This window comes from Polypterus senegalus, chromosome 10 (assembly GCF_016835505.1).
Source record: "Polypterus senegalus isolate Bchr_013 chromosome 10, ASM1683550v1, whole genome shotgun sequence".
In the NCBI taxonomy this organism is placed as follows: domain Eukaryota; kingdom Metazoa; phylum Chordata; class Cladistia; order Polypteriformes; family Polypteridae; genus Polypterus; species Polypterus senegalus.
The window spans coordinates 165,907,491-165,926,282 of record NC_053163.1 but is presented as its reverse complement, the minus strand read 5'-3'; the positions used below and the strand labels follow the sequence as shown (position 1 = coordinate 165,926,282).

Below are 18,792 nucleotides of genomic sequence, written 5' to 3'. Positions count from 1 at the left end.
AGATGCACAATTCTCATTCGATTTGCAAACTGATTCCTGACCTGTGAACAAGGCACATGATTCTCATTTATTTGATTGTAAACTGATTTATTACCCATGAACAAGGTGTAAGATTCTCGTTCAGGTAATTCACAAATTGAATTACTACCCACTAACAAGCCCCACGATTCTCATTCATTTCTTGCATTAACAGATTCATTACCCACGAATGAGATGCACGATTCTCATTCATGTGATTCACAAACTGAATCACTACCTGCGAATGAGCCGCACAATTCTCATTCATGTGATTCACAAATCGATTCCTTATCCGTGAATTAGGTGTAAGGTTCTCGTTCATTTCATTCGTAGACTGAATCATTACCCAAGAACGAGTCACATGATTCTCATTCACTTGTGATCCTTAAAATGTATTGTCTTAGTTTAATTGTGTGTTTTCACTGTGCTGTCATACGTCGTGTGCTTTCAAACAGGTCAATGTTAAAGAATATGAATTATCAGCATGTTTAACATATAGTTTAATATTTACAACAATATGTGAATTTCGAGATTATATATTCCTACCAACCAAGCAAGGTTTTCCTTTACTGCTGCCAGCCTTGGATCGTATTGATGAATCAGACAAAACGACTCCTGTGAATGCTGTGAATAAATGTCTGCTGATGCCTCAGTCTGGGATCATCGGGTCTTTCAACGTCATACATCCTCCTCCAGCTGACCCCACCAGGGTTGATCAGACCCCAGCGTGTGTCCAAACGGCTAGCTGCTCCCACCCCATGGCTCTCCTCTCCTGAGCCGCAGCCACCTTGAGGCTCTCTCTGACACTTCAGTGGTGCTGCGGATGGCTCTCCTCTTCCTCTCTCCTCTAAAGGGCTCTGACCAGATAATGAGCCGCAAGTCCCCTGGACCCGACCTCCACTGGGAGACACCTAGCTGTCTATCCCAACTGCTGACAGATGCCGACTAGTTCCGTGTACTTTGTAGTTTGAACAAATCAAATCGGCGATGTGAATCAACATGCCCACCACTCGTGGGGTGACTGGCGCTGCCCAGGATATAGCTGTGGTGGACTGGAGATTCTAAATGAATGTAGTGCCCTTCATGCTTGTTTTGTATCAGCGCTCCACTTAGAGACGGCAGCATTTACAGGCTCAGTGCAGAGGGCACCTTTCATGGCGCAAGCACATTTTCAGCCATTCTTATTGGAGTTTCGTCTTTGGCCAGAGGGTGGATGGATTTGACAAAATGTAAGAAGATAAAAAGAGAAATTAAGGCAGCAGCGTCTCCTTTGGAGGAATGTCCGTGCCTTTGAGGCTGTCATGTGTAGACACACAAGGGTGGCCTCTCCGTAATCCCCTGATCACACGCCTGCGTTCCCACCCTGGCTGCTCCTGAAAGTATGGATGACATGTGCTTGCTGCGTGCGTGTCTGTCAGTGTGTGTGTGTGTGTACACATCAGTGAGAGTGTGAGCCACGTGCATTAACCACAATAAAGGGTGGGATTGTGCCTTGTGACGCAATGCCACCCACAAGGACTGGCACAGCAAACTTGTGAAGTGTGTTTGGGCCTTTAATTGTGTGTGTGTGTGTGTGTGATCATACATTGACATCAAAGTTGGCATCCACAAAATGTGTTGTTTAATATTAAGACCCCCACCCCGATCTTACCAAAATGAGTGCAGACCTCCACATTGGCACTGCCAGACCGGTCTGAACCAAGGAGCAGGCCCAGCCCCAAACTCTAGTTAAAGGCCGAGTGCCTACGCTCCATTTGAGTGAGCATTGCTCATCGTCTCAACGTGCCACACCAGCGGTGCCTATGACGAATACTTGGCACCGCCTACCTTGACCACATCACCAACAACAAAGGTCGGCCCTGGTCGTGTAATCGGACGTCCTCTAGCAACATGAATGTGACATCTCCTCCGGCTAACAGTCATGTATTGAGGTATCGGCTTAACAGTTTAACATACACAACGAGCCCACACGTGTTCTCCCAGGACTGCCTGCATCCGCTTTTTCCCACCTGCCCAGACACATGTCCACACCTCACAGCGTCGGGATGTGTTTTGTGCAGCTTGCTTTATTATTTTTGGATACCCAAATGCTAACCCACTCGATTTATTTCCCTGTACTCCTCCCTCCAGGCACATCTCACCATGGAGGCTACTCCCACCGTGCTGTTGTCTACGCCTTAAGAGAATGCGGGATTCGCCACATCGACACGGCCAAGCGCTACGGGTGCGAGTCCGACCTGCAGAAGGCCATCCGCGAGAGCGGCGTCGAGCGGCAGCAGCTGTGGATCACGTCCAAGCTGTGGATCACGGACTATGGGTACCAGACCACCAAGCAGGCCTGCCTGGAGTCGTGCAGAAGACTGGGAGTCGACTACTTAGGTGCGGGTTTTTATTTCTCTACCAGGCAATGTTGTGATGGATGGCGGTGGCACAGGGTGCACAGAGACATTCGAGGGGGTGAGTCCTCGCCTCCTTGCGCCAAATCAGAAGCTAAGGGGGGGCTGCTCTGACCTCACCAGGCTCTAGAGTGACACCTCGGCCCATCTTTTTTTTTTTTTTATTAATATTATATAGCGCCTTTAACAGAGTGCCCTGTCACAAGGGTTCTCTTGTGGGGTGGATGCCTTGTTCCAGCTAAAGCTGGCATGCTTGAATGTTTAATCCTCCACCAACACAATTTCTCTTTCTTTTTTGGCCCACAAGTGGGCAGGAAGAGCCTGTGATGTGACCCTCTGTCAGCGGTGCACTGAGTCAGTGCACTTTGTAGAGGAAGGAAAGAGTGACGTTACTGGTGAGGGGGAAAAAATGACAATGGCAAGGACCTTCGTTGCGAGTTGTCCTGCATTCCTCAGACATTACTGGTGGTGCATTGTTTTTTGCCGACAGGAAACAAAAACAGGAGGCGTCGGGGGGGTTGGTAATGGGGGTTGGCGCATTTCTGTTAGGCTGGCAATTCCCTGGCAGTTGAGTTCTGCATGAGATTAAAGTGACTAAGAAAATTATTAGGAATACCTGGGCACCTGCTTCCCTGATCAGCCAATCAAGTGATGGCAGCAGCAGCAGCAGTGCAGGGCATACAATCCTGCAGTTATGCAGGTCAGGAGCTTCAGTGCATGTTCAGAATGGTGGAATAAAAACAATGTCATGTGGCATGATTGTCGGTGCCAGACGGGCTGGTCTGCTGCTGTCCTGGGATTTTCATGCACAACATTCTCTAGAGTTTATTCTGCACTAGCTGTCTCCCATAGCTTCGCCCATGTAGTAGTGAAACGGGACAAAACTTTAAAAACCAAAAAAAATGTAATCATTTGTATTGAGAAGAATTTATATTGATAGCTTTCATCTCCGAGGGCCTCTTGATATTCAATATTTTTGGTTTTGCTATCAGGGGTGAGAATGTAGCTGTGATCTCTTTGCCAAAAATGTAAAAAGTTGGCAAGGTATCTTTTGTCCATCCCCATCTAAAAAGGGCAGAGTTAAATCCTGGAGTTTTAGCCAATTTTTGCTCAATTTCCCAAACTGCCATTTCTGGCTAAAATTCTAGAAAGAATTATTTATAATCAATTGGTCGATCACCTTCACTCCAATAATTTATTTGAGATCTACCAGTCTGGCTTTAGGTGTTATCGTGACGGCCCTCCTGAAAGTAGTCAATGACATCTCTCTTATCACTGACTCAGGTGGCGCTGCAGTCCTTCTTCTCCTTGACTTGTCTGCTGCCTTTGACACTACAGACCATGAGATATTGCTGATGGGGCTTGAACATCTTGTTGGGCTTAAAGGTGCTGCTCTTTACTGGTTCAGGTCATATCTAACTGGTAGATACTTTCAGTGACTTTAAACTCCTCTTTTTTATCTGCTGCTCCTGTTAAATGTGGTGTTCCTCAGGGATCCATTTTGGGTCCTATTTTATTCTCTATATACCTTCACCCTATTGGTGCTATTTTTAGGAAATTTCACATTTCTTCTCACTGCTATGCTGATGACACTCAGGTTTATATTCCCATCTGCAACTCTGCAATGAATCAACTGCACAACTGTCTGTCTGAACTAAGATCCTGGATGGCTGATAATTTTCTTGATCTGAATCAAAATAAAATGGAGGTGCTTATAGCGGGTCGTTCAGCTAAAGCCCAAATTGGTCTTGGACTTCTCGGCTCTTCCTCTGTCTTTTGCAAACATCAAGTCCGCAATCTTGGTGTTATCTTTGACAGCAACCTCTCTTTTGAGAAACAAGTAAATTCTGTAGTCAAGAGTTGCTTTTTCCAGCTTCGTCTCTTAGGTAAGATCAAGCCTTTTTTATCTTCTCGGGATCTTAAAAAAAGCTACTCATGCTTTTATCTTTTCTCGCCTCGATTACTGCAACTCGCTGTATTCTGGGATGAGCAGATCTCTGACACGCAGGTCACAGTTGGTCCAGAATGCTGCCACTCGCTTTCTGGTTGGGGCAAGAAAGTCTGATTGTGTTTCTCCAATATTAGTTTCTTTACACGGGCTGCCTGTCAGTTTTCAAATTGATTTTCAAATCTTGTTGCTAGTTTTTAAATCTTTACATGGGCTCACTGCTGCCTATTTATCTGAATTATGTGCTTTACACCAGCCATCTAGAGTGCTTAGATCTTTTGATCTTGTTGTCCTTCGTACCAAATGTCAAACTAAGGGGGACGGACAGCTGCTGCTCCTCGCTTGTGGAACTCTTTACCTCGTCACATAAAGGAGTCATCGACAATTGAACTGTTCAAAACGAGATTAAACACTCATTTCTATTCACTTGCATTCCGTGACCTTCAGTAATGCTGATGGTTTCCTCATTGTGATTATATAACATTACTTCTATTTATTATGTATTTTATTTATGTTCTTATATTTTATTTCTATTTATGTTATTTGTTTGTTTTCTTTTATTCTATTATTGTAAAGCACTTTGGCCACAGCATTCCTATGTTGTTTTAAATGTGCTATATAAATAAATTGACATTGACATCTCTGGCCAAGCAAAAGGTAGGTACACTCCAACGTCAAACGTTGGCACTGCATCTAATCGTGTTCAGCTCTGACGGGAGAGCGTCCCCTGCGTGGGGAGAAGAGCACGCGGCCAGTGAGCAGGTACCCTTTAAAACACACGTAGAGCTGATCTCAACCTCTCAAAAATGTCCAACGTTACTCTTTAACAATCTCTAGATGATAATGTCGGCTGAACAAACGGGTATCGCTAGCTAAGCGGAGGGCAGGTGCACTCCAACACGTGGCGAGAGGTAGAGTGACTTGAACCGAGGCTGGCGCGTGAGTGAGGATGACCCCGCCCAGCTCCCTACTCCTGAGGTCCCGCCTCCCCCTCCTCTCAGCCCGTAGACTGTCTGTCAGATTTGCGCAAATATATCGGTGCCAACAACTGAACTTTGATGCTTAGCGTGATGAGAGAAGTCGCAAAAGATAGATTGTTTGATAGATAGATGCATGTAAAGGCACGATATGATTGATAGATAGATGTAAAGTCACTATATAATATACTAGCTGTCCCCTGCGGCTCACCCGCAGTATCCAAACACCCAAGGACTGCACAGCTTTTGAGAATCGGATTATAAGGCGGGAACAGTAGGATGCAGAACTTTCTTCTATGACACCCATTAGCACACACAAGTAAGAATTACATGCGACAGTAAAGACCCTCTGAAACATCTCCACCGAAATACGGGCTGTGTTTTCATGTCAGGGCTGACCTTACTGAAAAGGCTGCCATCTCTAGCTAGACAGGGCACCTGATCTCCATCTTGGTAAGGTATAAAATCCTCACTGCTTATAAATAGATAGATGTAAAGGCACTATATAATATACTAGCCGTCCCCTGCTGTTAGCGCCGCCTGTGTATTAGTGAAGCAGGACAATGAGGAGGGCCCTGCCCAGCTCCCCACTCCTGATGTCCCGCCCCCTTTCCTCAGCCCCGCCCCCATTATCTCGGATTAGTGCGAATGTATTGTTCCTGCAAGTCCTCACTGCTTACAGACAGATTTGTGATAGATAGATAGATAGATAGATGGATGCACTATATAATAGAACTCGCAAAATCAACTGAAAAAAAACCTGATGTTAATCCGTTAAGTAGTTCTCTTGTGAAAAACAGAGCAGACACACATTGGATTTTATTTATATATATATATATATATATATATATATATATATATATATATATGTCTTATATATAAACGTCTATGTGTGGAAGTGTGGTAGTCTGTCCGGCCCGGAAGTGAGAGGTGGAGTCGGGGTTAGGGCTCCGCCTCCGAGGAAACAAACTCGCTTAGCCGAAGCAGAAGCGAGGCCAGCATGTCAGCAAAACGAAACCTCAGAAGAAAGACAAAGGTGCTTAGCTGCTAACATCGGCTAAACGGTATCTGTTTTATACACAAGCGAGGCGAGTACGTCAGCAAAACGAATCCTCCTAGGAAAGAGATGCCCAGCGTGGTTCCTTTCAATTACCTGACATTTCTACATTTCAATTTATTTCCTGATAATTTCAATAGTTTCTAGGACCCCAGGCTTTAATTCAACATTTCCTTACACAGCTCGTGTATATCTGTCTATTATAAAAGAAAATCTTGAGATGAGCTTATTGCCAAGAGATTTTCTCAACAAACGTACCCCCCTCTGCTGTAACTGTTGCTACAGCCCAGTTCAGGCCAGGTTTCTTGCTATCTTAAGAGAACGGTCCTATTGTCCTTTTCTTCTTGTCTTTCCTTCAGCCGCTACACTCAGGGGGCTCCCTGCCGGGGTCCTATTGTCGGAGGTGCTGGTGGGCATCCTGCCCTCGCTCATTTGACTTTCGCATTCCCTGTTCTGCTAAATGCCACCTGCCCCAGGGATTGAGGTTGAGTCCCAGGAGTTGACGTCCCCCCGGAGAGCTGGCGGAGGTGTGGCCAGATTGGAGGAGCACAGTGGTCCCAGAACAAAAAAAAAAAAAAAGTGATGTCAGGGGAGCCACATTTAGAAGCGAGTAGGACTCTGTGTCCAGGATGTGATGTAAGTGGAATGGGAAGTGTGAGGAAGTTGGGATTTAGACTGGGGGGTTAGTGGGGCAGCTGTGCAAACAGTCACTTGTCAGAGTGCGCAGAGAGGGCCTGGGCGCCGCTTCCGCCGTTTATGTGCTCCCATTTCACATTGTTGTACTGGGACTTGGGCGCATGCTGGTGTCAGATAAGAGGGTGAAGTGAAAGGAAGAGGCGGAATAAACACACACAAAAAAAAAATAAATAAATAGAGAAGAGCGTGGGCTTTTAGGTGACACTGGTAGTAAGGCCTCACATGATCCTAGCTGTTGTGCCTGTGATGGCTTAGGCCATGACCCACCTAAAATAAGCAAACCACTCGGCATCACCAAAATCGAAGGAGGAAACTCCTATGGGAAACCACAGGGTGGATACCATGCTAGTGAAGTGAGCCGAGTTCACCTCCTCGTGGCACAGTGGAGTGTGTGACGAGCTGATTGAAAGCCATGCCCACCTGTCCCCTCCTGCCCTGCCACATGACACCACACCTATTAAACTAGAACAGGGGTGTCCATCTCCAATCCCGGATGGGCCGCTGTGACTGCAGGATTCCCTTCCTGCCACATTCTTAAATCAGGGTCTGATTTCTTCTGTTCATCAACTTCATTTTAACTGCCTTGTTTGTTTGTTTTAAAGACTCTGTCCTCTGAATTGCTTCTTTTTTTATCCCCCATAAATGTCAGCCAACCAAAAAATGAGACGTGATGCGAGCCAGCAGGCGACCCGCTAAGTCCACCCAGTTTCTTCATTACAATTCGATTCTTGTTGTTAATGAAGCCCGGTGGTGCTCTCCTTCTGCAGCCATTTCCACAACTGTCACTTTTTTACTTTCTTGTTTGTGAAGTATAGAGAGAGTATTGGAATCGTCCAAAAATTCGACTTCGAGATTTTGATGAAATCTGACGTTTTAGTCCTCCCTGAGTCAAAAAATACCAATTTTTGGAATTATGTCTGTGTGTCTGTCTGTCTGTGCGTGTTGTGACAAAGGCGCTATATTGGCACTGGACCCGCCACAGACTGACACCGGAGGCACATTTATAAAAATAAATAAACTTTTGTTTTCTTCGCTTGGGGGCCATGTCTTCCCTGTGTCCCGCAGGCACAACACAAAATAAATTCTTCTTGTTTCCTCCACTCCACTCCTCTGTGGCAGCTTTGTCTCCCTCCTCCTGACTCTGGCTCCCGGAGTGACCACTGCTGGCTCATTTTATAACACCCCCAGAAGGGCTCCAGGTGACCTACTTCCGGCAGCGGCAGAAAACCCACCCAAGAGGGCTCTGGAGTTGTTGCAGCCCCCCCTGGTGGCATCCTCGGATCTGAACAGGGCTTTAACCAACTCCAACTCCCATGAAGCCCTGTGGGAGTCCAAGGCACCGCTGCAACCCCTGGGCACCCTAGGGAGGTATTGTGCAGCCCATGTCTGTTCCTCTGGCCCATATACAGAAGGGGCATCCCAGGCAGGCATGGGCGCCGGCCGCCCACCACAGTGTGTGTGTGTAAACACGATAACTTGAGTACGCTTTCACTTTGTCAACCAAGTATTGGGTACAAAACGTAGATTCCTATCAACTTTTGGGCTATTCCCGCAAACCAGAAGTGCTACTTTACATTTGATTCATGCAGCTGCAGAGTCCAATTTATTCAACTTTACTTTTGTAATAATTGTTCAATGTATTATTAATTTGATCTGATTTGTAGTTGATGGTTCTTTAATATAAAAATATAATCCTTGTCTTGTGGTTTAAAAAGAAGAGGCGAGGGGCAGAAAGGCTTTCAGGTGAGATGAAGAGGGGCCGCAGGTGGTGCATGAGTGGCTGCACACGCGACTCTACAGGAACGCCATGAAGAATAAAGATACACTTGTCGGACCCCCTGGCTGCAGTAAATTATGGAAAAGAAGTGTAAGGTTCTCATTTAACTGTTTTGTTATCCCATTATTGTCTGGCTGCTAATTAAGGTGGGAAAATAAATCAATAAAGGGGTCTGCGCCGTAAACAGCAGGTCTATTTAAATGAAGGCAAAAGATGGCATGGTCACTGATTAGGGAGAGGGTGTCACACGCGCAGTCCAAGGGCTCAACTGGGGGCAACAGGTCGACAAACGGTAGGAATGCCTTTTCTCCCTCTTCCACAGACCACCAGAAGGAAAGCCCAGCTAAGACCCCACCCACTTTCCGGTGCTTCGACACGCCCTCCTGCAGACCTCCTTCACCAACTGAGGACCCCACCCTTTCCCATCCTGCACCTATAAACCCCGAGCACCCCATCCTCGTGATCAGTCACTAATTGTGACTCCGTCTTTAATGGTTACTCAGTTGCGTTCATTTTTGTTTGCTGTCAATAATATACGGGGTGCACTGACCTTCAAACCTTTCTCTGTTTGCTTCGTGTTTTCCACAACAGTTAGAATGAAGAGCTGCAACCACTGCGGCCCCCCCCCAGGATTGAAGGACTGGAGCATTAATAACAAGTACAAGAGTGTGGTGGGCCCACAGAGCGGTTTGTGTCTGCTCCTCTTGTGTGTTTCCATACGACCGCCATTATGAAATGCCGTGCTGTGTGCGTTCACTAAACTCCTGATGTAAGCAGTCAGTTTGTTATTAGGAAATAAAAAAGGAGAACAAAAACGCCAACATTGGAGTGGAGGAAAACCAAAGGGGGTGACCAAGCCAAAGGGAAGAGGACAGTCAAAAGGGATAAGCTAAGAAGGCCTCTCCATTTAAAAAAAATCTGAAAATCAAAGGGCCGATGCAGAAATGTAAACAGCTTTACGCCACTCAGGCCGACACATGGCATTGCACATGGGGGTCTTGGGCAGGAAACGCGTCTCATGAACTTTCCCAACTCGCGTTTTTTGTGCAGATGTTGCTTGCATTGGCCGTTTGGAATCCCCCCTTCTGAGCGACGCCACAGTGGAGAGGCCATTTTGACAGGCCTGAGCACTCGGTGGGCCCGCTCTGTGAGTTTGGGTGACTGAGGTGCCGTTGCTCCGTGGGTTGACTGACTGACCCCGTAGATTTGGTTACAAAAGTGAGGGGTTGGGAGCATGTGCTGATAGCGTGTTGCCTCACCCACCACATGATGAGCCCCCTGGATTTGGACCCGGGTATAACGGGTGACACCTCAGCACCACCCTGGAACAGTGGGAGTTTTTTTTAATAGTAGCTGAGGTGCCAGCACTGCCACCAAACCCCTGAGTTTTCCCTGTAAGTCGGAGGACCTCCTTGCAGGGCTGATCCAGATTAATGTCACACCCACAACAACGAAATTGCAGGTTTTAAGGGGCTTACTCAAGACCCCAACAGAGTAGAGTTACTGATTCAAACTGGCGCAGATCACTACCCTCAGAGCCACCACTCCACTCCACAATAAGAAGAACCCATCAAAAACTGCAGAAGACTTTGTTGGGCAGTTGAGTCGTACCAGAAGATCTCGATCATCCATTGTTGCCCTCTCCTGCTAAATGGATCTTAGGCTGGAGAGGTCCGGTAACGTTTGACCCTAAAGACGACTCGCTTAGGGGTTTTAGAGTTGTGGGCTCTAGCTACATGCTGGTAACTCCAGTTTCTGGGGCCTGAACTCCCTCAGACGCTTGCATGTTGTCATCTACTCAGTCAGTCAGTAAAGACAGGTCCCAAGACATCTGATGATCTGAGCGGCTGCTCCACTAGACTCACCTCCGGACTCTTCTTGTTCTTCTCAGATCTGTACCTGATCCACTGGCCAGACGGACGGTCACCGACTACGTCCAGCCGAGAGATACGAGCTGAAACGTGGAGGGCAATGGAGGAGCTGTATGATGAGGGTATGTAGCAGCGCCAACTGTGGTGCCCAGCACTGCTGGACCAGTCTGGGGTGAAGGGAAGGGTGAAACATTGCAGTGACGTGTGAGGAGGGAGTGTTTTTGAAGTGAACACCGTCTGGGCCTTTTGTCAGGTTGGTAGGGATTTGCACCGTTGGTGTTGTCATGGACTTGCACTGGTGTTCAGAGGCCATCATCTGCCCCTTGTTATTTCATGTATGCCAGTGTTGGGTTGGTAGAAAGTGCCTTTGCTTGATGTTGGTGGGGCGATGAGAGTTTGCATGACTGAGCTGTTGCTGCTACTTGAAGCTTCCACTTCACAATATAACAGCACTTACAGTTGAGCGGGGCACAGCTGGTGGCACAGGTGGCATCCTATGACAGTGCCTCGTTTATTGCCATGGAGCTCTTTGATGTGACTCAAGGTTTGTCAATGGAGATTGCCTGGCTGTGTGTTTGACTTGATGCACCCGTTAACAATGAAATATCTGAACTCGGTCATCTGGAGGGACGGTTGTGTCCACCGACTTTTGGCCATGTGATATCTTTGAAAGTAGCCATCCCCCTGGCTCCGCCCATGTAGTAGTGAAACAGGACATTGAGGAGGGCCCCACCTGGCCCCCTAGTCCTGACGTCACCCCTCCCACTCCCCTCAGCCCACAGCCTCTCTCTCGGATTAGCGCAGATGTAACTCTCCTGCAAGTGAACTGTGATATTTAGTATTATGAGAGAAATCATAAAATCAACCGGAATGTTTAAGCAAATTCTAGAAAAAAACGACCTAAATCTGTTAAGCAGTTCTCTCGTTCGCTAGCTAAGCGGAGGTCAGGAGCGCCCCGAGGCTGGAGTGTGAGTGAGGAGGGCCTCTGCCCACTGTGTGTCTCTCGGATTCGCGCTAATAAATCGGTACCAAAAGCGAACTATGATAGCGCAATGAGAGAAATCGTAAAATCAACCGGAATGTTTAAGCAAATTCTAGATAAAAAACAACCTAAATCTGTTAAGCAGTTCTCTTGGAAAAGCGGACAGACAGACATTGGATTTTATATATATACTGTATATAGAGAGATAATAATAATAATAACCCATAAAAGTTATAATGTGAAGTTTAACATCTTGTCACATCCCTACATTGATAGTCAAACAGGTAAAATCCATCTAAGGCGGGTGTAACAGAAAGAGAGGACAACGATAAAGAGTTGGGGTGCCAAGATGGCCACCCTGTATATTTGGAGGCAGCCAGATTGAAAAAAAAAACGCCAAACATTGCGGAGTTCAAGACAGAACTGCCCCAAGATGGCGGAACTTCTAGTTTCGGGCCCTTCTGACAGGAAGAGGCGGGTCCAGGTGGACAAACAGCAGAAGTGATGTCAGAAGTGTCCTAGCTGTCAATCAGCCGGTCTCCAACGGGTGGAAGAGAGCAAGGCATTAGGACACAGCGCCAACCTCTGGAGTGGCAGTAGAATTGCAGTCACTAGGACTCTTTAGCTGTCCCTTGTGCGTATGCACGTGACCAGGGCTATAAGAATTGTCTTAACCCTAACTCTCTCAGCAGACAACACCGTTGTTAAAGGTCCAGAAGTGAGACAATTACTACGAGGGTTTGTTCCTTGTTTCCGTCATGTTGTTTTTTTAGCTTCTCAATTGTTTTGAACTGTTAGGTGGGTGGGCCGTCTGCGCCTTTTGTCAGGTTGGTTGGGGGGTTTGCACTGTGAAGATTGTCAAGCAGCCATCATCTGCCCTTTGTTATTTTGTGTATGGCAGTGTTGGGTTGGAAGGAATTGCCTTTGCTTGATGTTCGTACCACTTGTGTGCCCATACAACCCCACTGCCAACTCCAATTCTGCTATTTGGAAAGTAACTAGGAGAAAAGATAAAGGCAAAAGCCAAAAAGAGTCATGAAACCGGCGAATACTGTCACACCATTACAGAAGCCAGTTCAGAAAACAAAACCAGAAGAAACGTTTACAAAAAAAGGGATTTTTACAAACAAAAGAATGATGGTGAGAATTGACACCACACAGAAGGTTTCTATCTTTTCAGATGGACGAGTTTGCCAATTCAACAATGCTTTTCAATGGGTGTGTGACCACTAGGGGGCGTTGCAGTACCCCAGACACAACATCACAATTCTAAGAGGTTTCTTTGTAGTCAGAACACAACACAGTTCTCTCTCGTTCGTCTCAAACTCCTCCATCCCCAATTGTAACTCACCTGGATGATGTCGAGTAGCTTCTTTTATCTTAGATGCGGGTGTACTTGCAGTGCTAGGGTATAACCTGTTGGGACCCCTTCCAGATGAAATGGAAGCCCCAAACATTAATCCTGGTAGCTCCCCCTGGCAGCCCCCACAGAAGCCAACAAGGCCATCCCTCAGGGCTACAGGTCCCAGCATGCCCTTGGGTGTCCGTGTTTGAATCTTGACCCAGGAATGCTGCCATCTAGTGTTTTGAGGGAGGAGCATGTAGTCCTGAAAGGTTGTCTTCCCATGTCCTTGAACCTGAACCTGTCTTGGCAGCGTACCCACTTCCATATTGGCATGTCTTACTTATGTCGTGGCTGAAGCAGGATGATCCTCGTCTTCTTCTTTTTTTTTTTTTTTTCATTCTGAAAGGTTAGCCTACCATCCAGGTAAGAGAACTTGCCCAATCCTGGCTGGGGCACCCACCCACAGGTGCCACCACCCATCACTGGACATTTTAAAATTTCAAAAATTAAACAATTTCTCTCCAATTGAGATAGAACTTTTCTTGTCAACTTTTCCTACTCTCCCAAATTAAATGAGGTACTAGTTGGTCCCCAATCCTTCACCATGTCCTTTTTTTCCTTTTTTTTTTTTTTTACAGTTCACCTTAATAAAAGGACTAGTGTCTGTCTGTGTGTTCATCTGGTTGCTGTGTCTGTAACATTCTAACAGATGGTGGATCACAATCATTTGTAGTAATGTGTTTTATTATTGCAAATAGGTGTCTGTGTATCTATTTGTCCATCCAGTTGCCATGTATCTGTCATTTCAACAGATGGTGCATCACAAACATTAAAACTGCTTTTATTAATCCCGTAACAAATGGCATTTTACAGAAACATATGCATTGCATTTGTCATTCCAACAGATGGCACATCACAGACATTATCACTGCTTTTACAAATCCCATACCAAATGGCACATAATAGAGATGCATGGTGCACTGCAGACATTACAGCTTAGGTCTACGTTGGTTACTTCAGTTTCATCCTCTCTGAGACGGGGAGCACAGCCAGTGTATACTGAAAATAAGAGAGGAAATAACACAAATAGGATAGGACTGTTTAAAAGCACGTTTTATGACCAGGTTGACAAAATCCATAAGATACAGCCAGAAGTGTTCAAGAAGCAAAATCTTCCCTGTCCAGTGTAACATTTGAACGTCAAAAAAGAAAAACAAAAAGAAAATACACACTTGAGTCAGGGATAACAGCCCGATCTCCACCATAACTCCCACAAGCCTGAATTGGATGAATCCCGTTTGGCATGATGTGTCTGCCCCTCTGGGTCTGTGTCAGTTACGGCCTCACCCATGGGTACGCCAAGGAGCTCCTTTGGCAGGTCAATGGCATTCAGAATGCCATTGACCTGCCCATTCTTCCCGGTCTCACTGCTGATTCCTCGCACCTCCCAGCTCAGCCAGTGGCCCCCCAGTTTGTTTCCGTGCCCTCCCAGATGTGAGGTGGTTGCCTTATTTTTTGCTGTGGCACCCGCCCTGCTTTGGTCTCCATGGAGATCCCTCCTATAATTTGAGTGGCTTTAATTACAGTGCAGCCTGCCGAATGTTCTGCAGCTCCCAGTTCTTCTTGCCAAGACTGAGCCAGCGGAGAAGACAGCTTTTCTGCTGCACACTTTATGTTGTTTTTTTTTTTTTTATATATGAAGACTTACTCCTCGATTCGGTTACAAACAAGAGAGCTGCTCCTCGTGACATCTTGTGGCACCACCACGTGTCATATGGCCCCTGCGGTGTGCTTCGTGCTGTTTGTGTCTCTGTGGCCTGTGAATGCACCCTGACACCCCCTGATCACCCCTGACTTGCACCAGGGAGGAGATTACAGCTTTGGGGTGCTCAGTGTTCTGCTCAAAGGCTGAGAGAAGTAAGGAATGACACAGCGGAGCAGGGGTCTCGTTTATAAAACCTGGCATAGGCTCCAAAACCGAAAACCTACCGTACACGCATTTTGTAAATGTGCGTACATGAAGGCGCCTCTAAGCCCACCTGCTTGGCACCCTGAAGCAGCCCCTTATGGACTGTGCTAATCAGGTGGTGCCAGTATTGAGCCCAGCCTATTTCTTAGCTTAGCGTTTGAATTGCTTTTTTTTATCTCGCTGCGGTTGGGGTTAATTAGTTTCGATCCTAGTTTTGCAAAACTCAACTTGCTTGTATGGAATGTTATGTGATTTTAATAAATTCAATAAAACTAAAAAAAATAAGAAAATGACTGTTTTTAATGCACATCTCAGATGATTGTCATACGTCTGTGTAACTAAGGTTTAGAAAGTAAGATTGGCTTAAAATATCGCCTGATCACAGCCACTCAAAACACGTGACGTTAACGGGGGGCCATCAAAGAGCAATTCCTTTGAGCTCCACTGAATCGATTCGTGTCATTCACTGAAAAGAACAAATGGTTGGCGAATTGCTTACGTCTTGATGGAGGGAAACGTGAAACGATGTCTTGTCAAACTGCCATTTTAAGTTTTACTAACGAAAGGAAACAATCAGAGACGCCCAGAGTCGGTGGTACCCCACTATCTGCTCCTTTGGGCAAGGAGGAACAGGATGAGCGCTGCCAGAGCCTACAAAGTGACCTCCAGTAAGCAGGCAGGCAGGCCACTGGTGTGAATGTCTCTGACATCTCAAACAATCAGAAACAGACTTCATGAGGGTGGCCCGAGGGTCCGACATCCTCTAGTGGGTACCATGGAGCTCGATTGGCATTTGCCATAGAATACCAGAATTGGCACCATGTGCTTTTCACAGATGAGAACACATGTGACAGACATGAAAGGGCCTGGAGAGGCCATGGGGAACGTTATGCTGCCTGTAACATCGTTCAGCATGACTGGTTTGGTGGGGGGGTCAGTGATGGTCAGTCTGGGGAGGCATATCTATGGAGGGGACGCACAGATCTCTACAGGCTAGACAACGGCACCTGGACTGCCCTTAGGGATCGGAATGAAATCCTTGGCCCCATTGTCAGACATAAGCTGGTTCCTCCTGGTGCACGGCAATGCCCAGCCTCATGTGGCCAGAGGATGAAGGAATTGATACCATTGACTGGACCCCCCCACCACGCTCACTCACCTGACGTCAATCCAATAGAACACCTCTGGGTGGGACATTATGTTTAGGTCCATCTGACGCCTCAGCCTGTCCAGGAGCTCAGTGATGCCCTGGTCCAGATCTGGGAGGAGATCCTCCAGGACACCATCCGTCGTCTCATTAGGACGTTGTCAGGCATGGGCAGGGCCGGATTAAGGTGGGTGCTATTGATGCTGCAGCATTAGGCCCATTCCTGAAATAGGCCCAGATGAAAACAGACGAGAATTTTCCGGAAGCTGAACGGTTTTCCTTTGCTATATTAACCTCAAAATAATTCTTAGAATGAAATTTGGAGTCCGAGTTTCGGACGCCTAGACACACACAGCGTTACTTATTATACAGTTACTATTGTTCTTTAGGCTGTGACGTAACTATAACGTCGTTGTGTTTATTATTAACCAAAGATTTCAAGTTAATGCTATCAATTTTACGTTAAACAGTTTACTTAGTAATTTAGCTGCGTTTTTTGCAATATGTTGGGGATTGTTGCCACTTTATTATTGTTCGGTAAGTGCCACGTAGTCAATTTTTCACCTTGAAAGTTAGTTGTACAGTAAAAATCGATGGCTATTTAAGTGGTTATCTGTAAAAGTAAAACTAAAAGCCGTCCCGCGGGCCTGGCATGGATGTTTAAAATTTTTAAAATCCTCAACAGGATTCTGGTCTATTCTGAAATTTAAATCGTGGACAAGTTGTTACCCTCAAGAGCCGGAACTGAGTCACTTTGACCCAATGTCTCTGCAAATTCATTTTTTTTTCCTCTGTTTCGTAAGAGAATTGCAAAATTTTGTGTATTTCATTGTTAGGTTTTCTGCATTAAGTGCACTTTTCAGACAACTGCTATTGAATGTTGATGTTACATAGTCTGATGTTAATCTCGATACGACGTCGTTATTATTATTCATGTTCAATAAAGGCTGGCTGTTTGCGTCGCAAGCAATTAAGGCTCCTTGGTCAGTCTGAGTGCGAGTGTCGAATCCGGCCCGGGGCTTGGGTTCATACAAAGTAGTGAGTACGATTTGGAGTTGCTGCAGTGACATTTCGGCCAAATGGACTCGCCTGCCTGCCGCTGTATCATTTTGTTCCCTTTGATTTTCGGGGTGTCTTTGAATTCAGCCCTCTGTAGGTTGAACATTTTCATTTTTATTTCCTTTTGTTCCTCACACATTATCACGTCAGTCCATAGCAGTAGAGAGAGCCAGCAGGATTTTTTTTCCATTCAGATCTGATGATATGTTATCAAAGCGTTCCTTTCATTTTTTTGAGCAGTAATGTATGTTCTGAGGTGCTTGCAAATGACCATCTGAAACCTGTTAAATTAACAAGACGCTTGACCACCAAAGATCAATCTGCTGACTTGTTTTCGCCGTAAAGTCAAAAACAAACTGCCGTACCAGTTAAAGCCCAGACGGCTTCATTTGATCTCTAAAGTGAAAAAGCCATATACGATTGACGAGACTCTTAATTCGCCCAGCGGCGGAGGAACTTTGCGAGGAGATAAGTTTGGCAGTGAATGTTGAGGGAATTCCACCATCCGATAACACAATTAGACGTCGTCCATCCTATCGGACATCAAAAGCAAGTGCTACTCACGTCTACTAACAGTGAAGACTTGCTGTGTCCAGCATTGAACCCCGAATTCATAAGATGGCGTGTCAGAGACAAACTCAACCATCCCGTTCTTGGCTTAAATCACATGACGAATGTAAACAACCTGCATGATGACGAGTGCGTATCGCGGATAGCCGATGTTATTATGATGTGTGCATGCTGATGTATTTTTTTGTGTGGTTGAGGGGAGGGGGGGCTCGAGTCCAAAGTACGCACAATTGCACATTTTCCGAAATGTTGAAAAGCCATGCACTATACCACGCTGTTTTGTTGTCCTCGCCTTTTTCTGCAGGGGTCTGCCGGGCAATCGGGGTCAGCAACTTCCTCATTTCTCATCTGGAGCAGCTCAAGGAGGACTCCAGTATTGTGCCACACGTCAATCAGGTAGGTCCTGTTCACCCCTTCGACACGAGCGCCACCTCGAAGGCCTCACGCAGTATGCACTTGACTACCGTGTCACATTTTGCAGATCTTCTAGTGGAAGCTTTTCAGTGGGAGATTTTCAACGTTCAACACCGTGCGCCGTATTGAAGACATCACCACGAAATTTCAAGTGTCCTGACAACTTTCTCTTGAATAATAAATGTGTCGTATTTCAACAAAAATGGAGCCACTAGTAACCAATTTCCTTCATATGCAGACAGACAGTCAGACAGACATACATGACCATTGCAGTAGGTGCTTTTTTGGAAGGCGTTCTCCTTTAAATCCCCCACTTTCTGCATGTTTGTCTGGCTGGCTGGATCAAGAAACCAAAATCAAGGACCCCCCCCAAAAAAAAAAGCCGCTTTGGGGGTTATGGGGAGGGAGTGATTAGGTGCCTTGTGATTTTTTTTTTTCTTTTTGGTCCCCCACAGTGCTTGAGAAGAGTCCCCCAGTGGCGTGGCGTCCGGAAGTAGTAAGCACACACTAAAGAGCTTTTGTCCTTCGGCTTGGCAGCCAGTATGTCACTTTCTTGGGCTTCTCTT

The 18,792-nt window shown here is 46.2% G+C and overlaps 1 protein-coding gene across 2 annotated transcripts in view; it reads left to right on the top strand.

Annotated features, from left to right (window-relative positions):
• Nucleotides 1-18,792, top strand: part of zgc:110366 (uncharacterized protein LOC550476 homolog) — a 72,754-nt gene that overhangs the window by 29,411 nt on the left and 24,551 nt on the right. For both annotated transcript variants that reach the window (XM_039767310.1, XM_039767311.1), the window contains exons 2-4: nucleotides 2,149-2,397; nucleotides 10,761-10,862; nucleotides 18,117-18,208. In XM_039767310.1, the coding sequence (XP_039623244.1) occupies nucleotides 2,149-2,397; nucleotides 10,761-10,862; nucleotides 18,117-18,208 (443 nt within the window). The remainder of the gene's footprint in view (nucleotides 1-2,148; nucleotides 2,398-10,760; nucleotides 10,863-18,116; nucleotides 18,209-18,792) is intronic.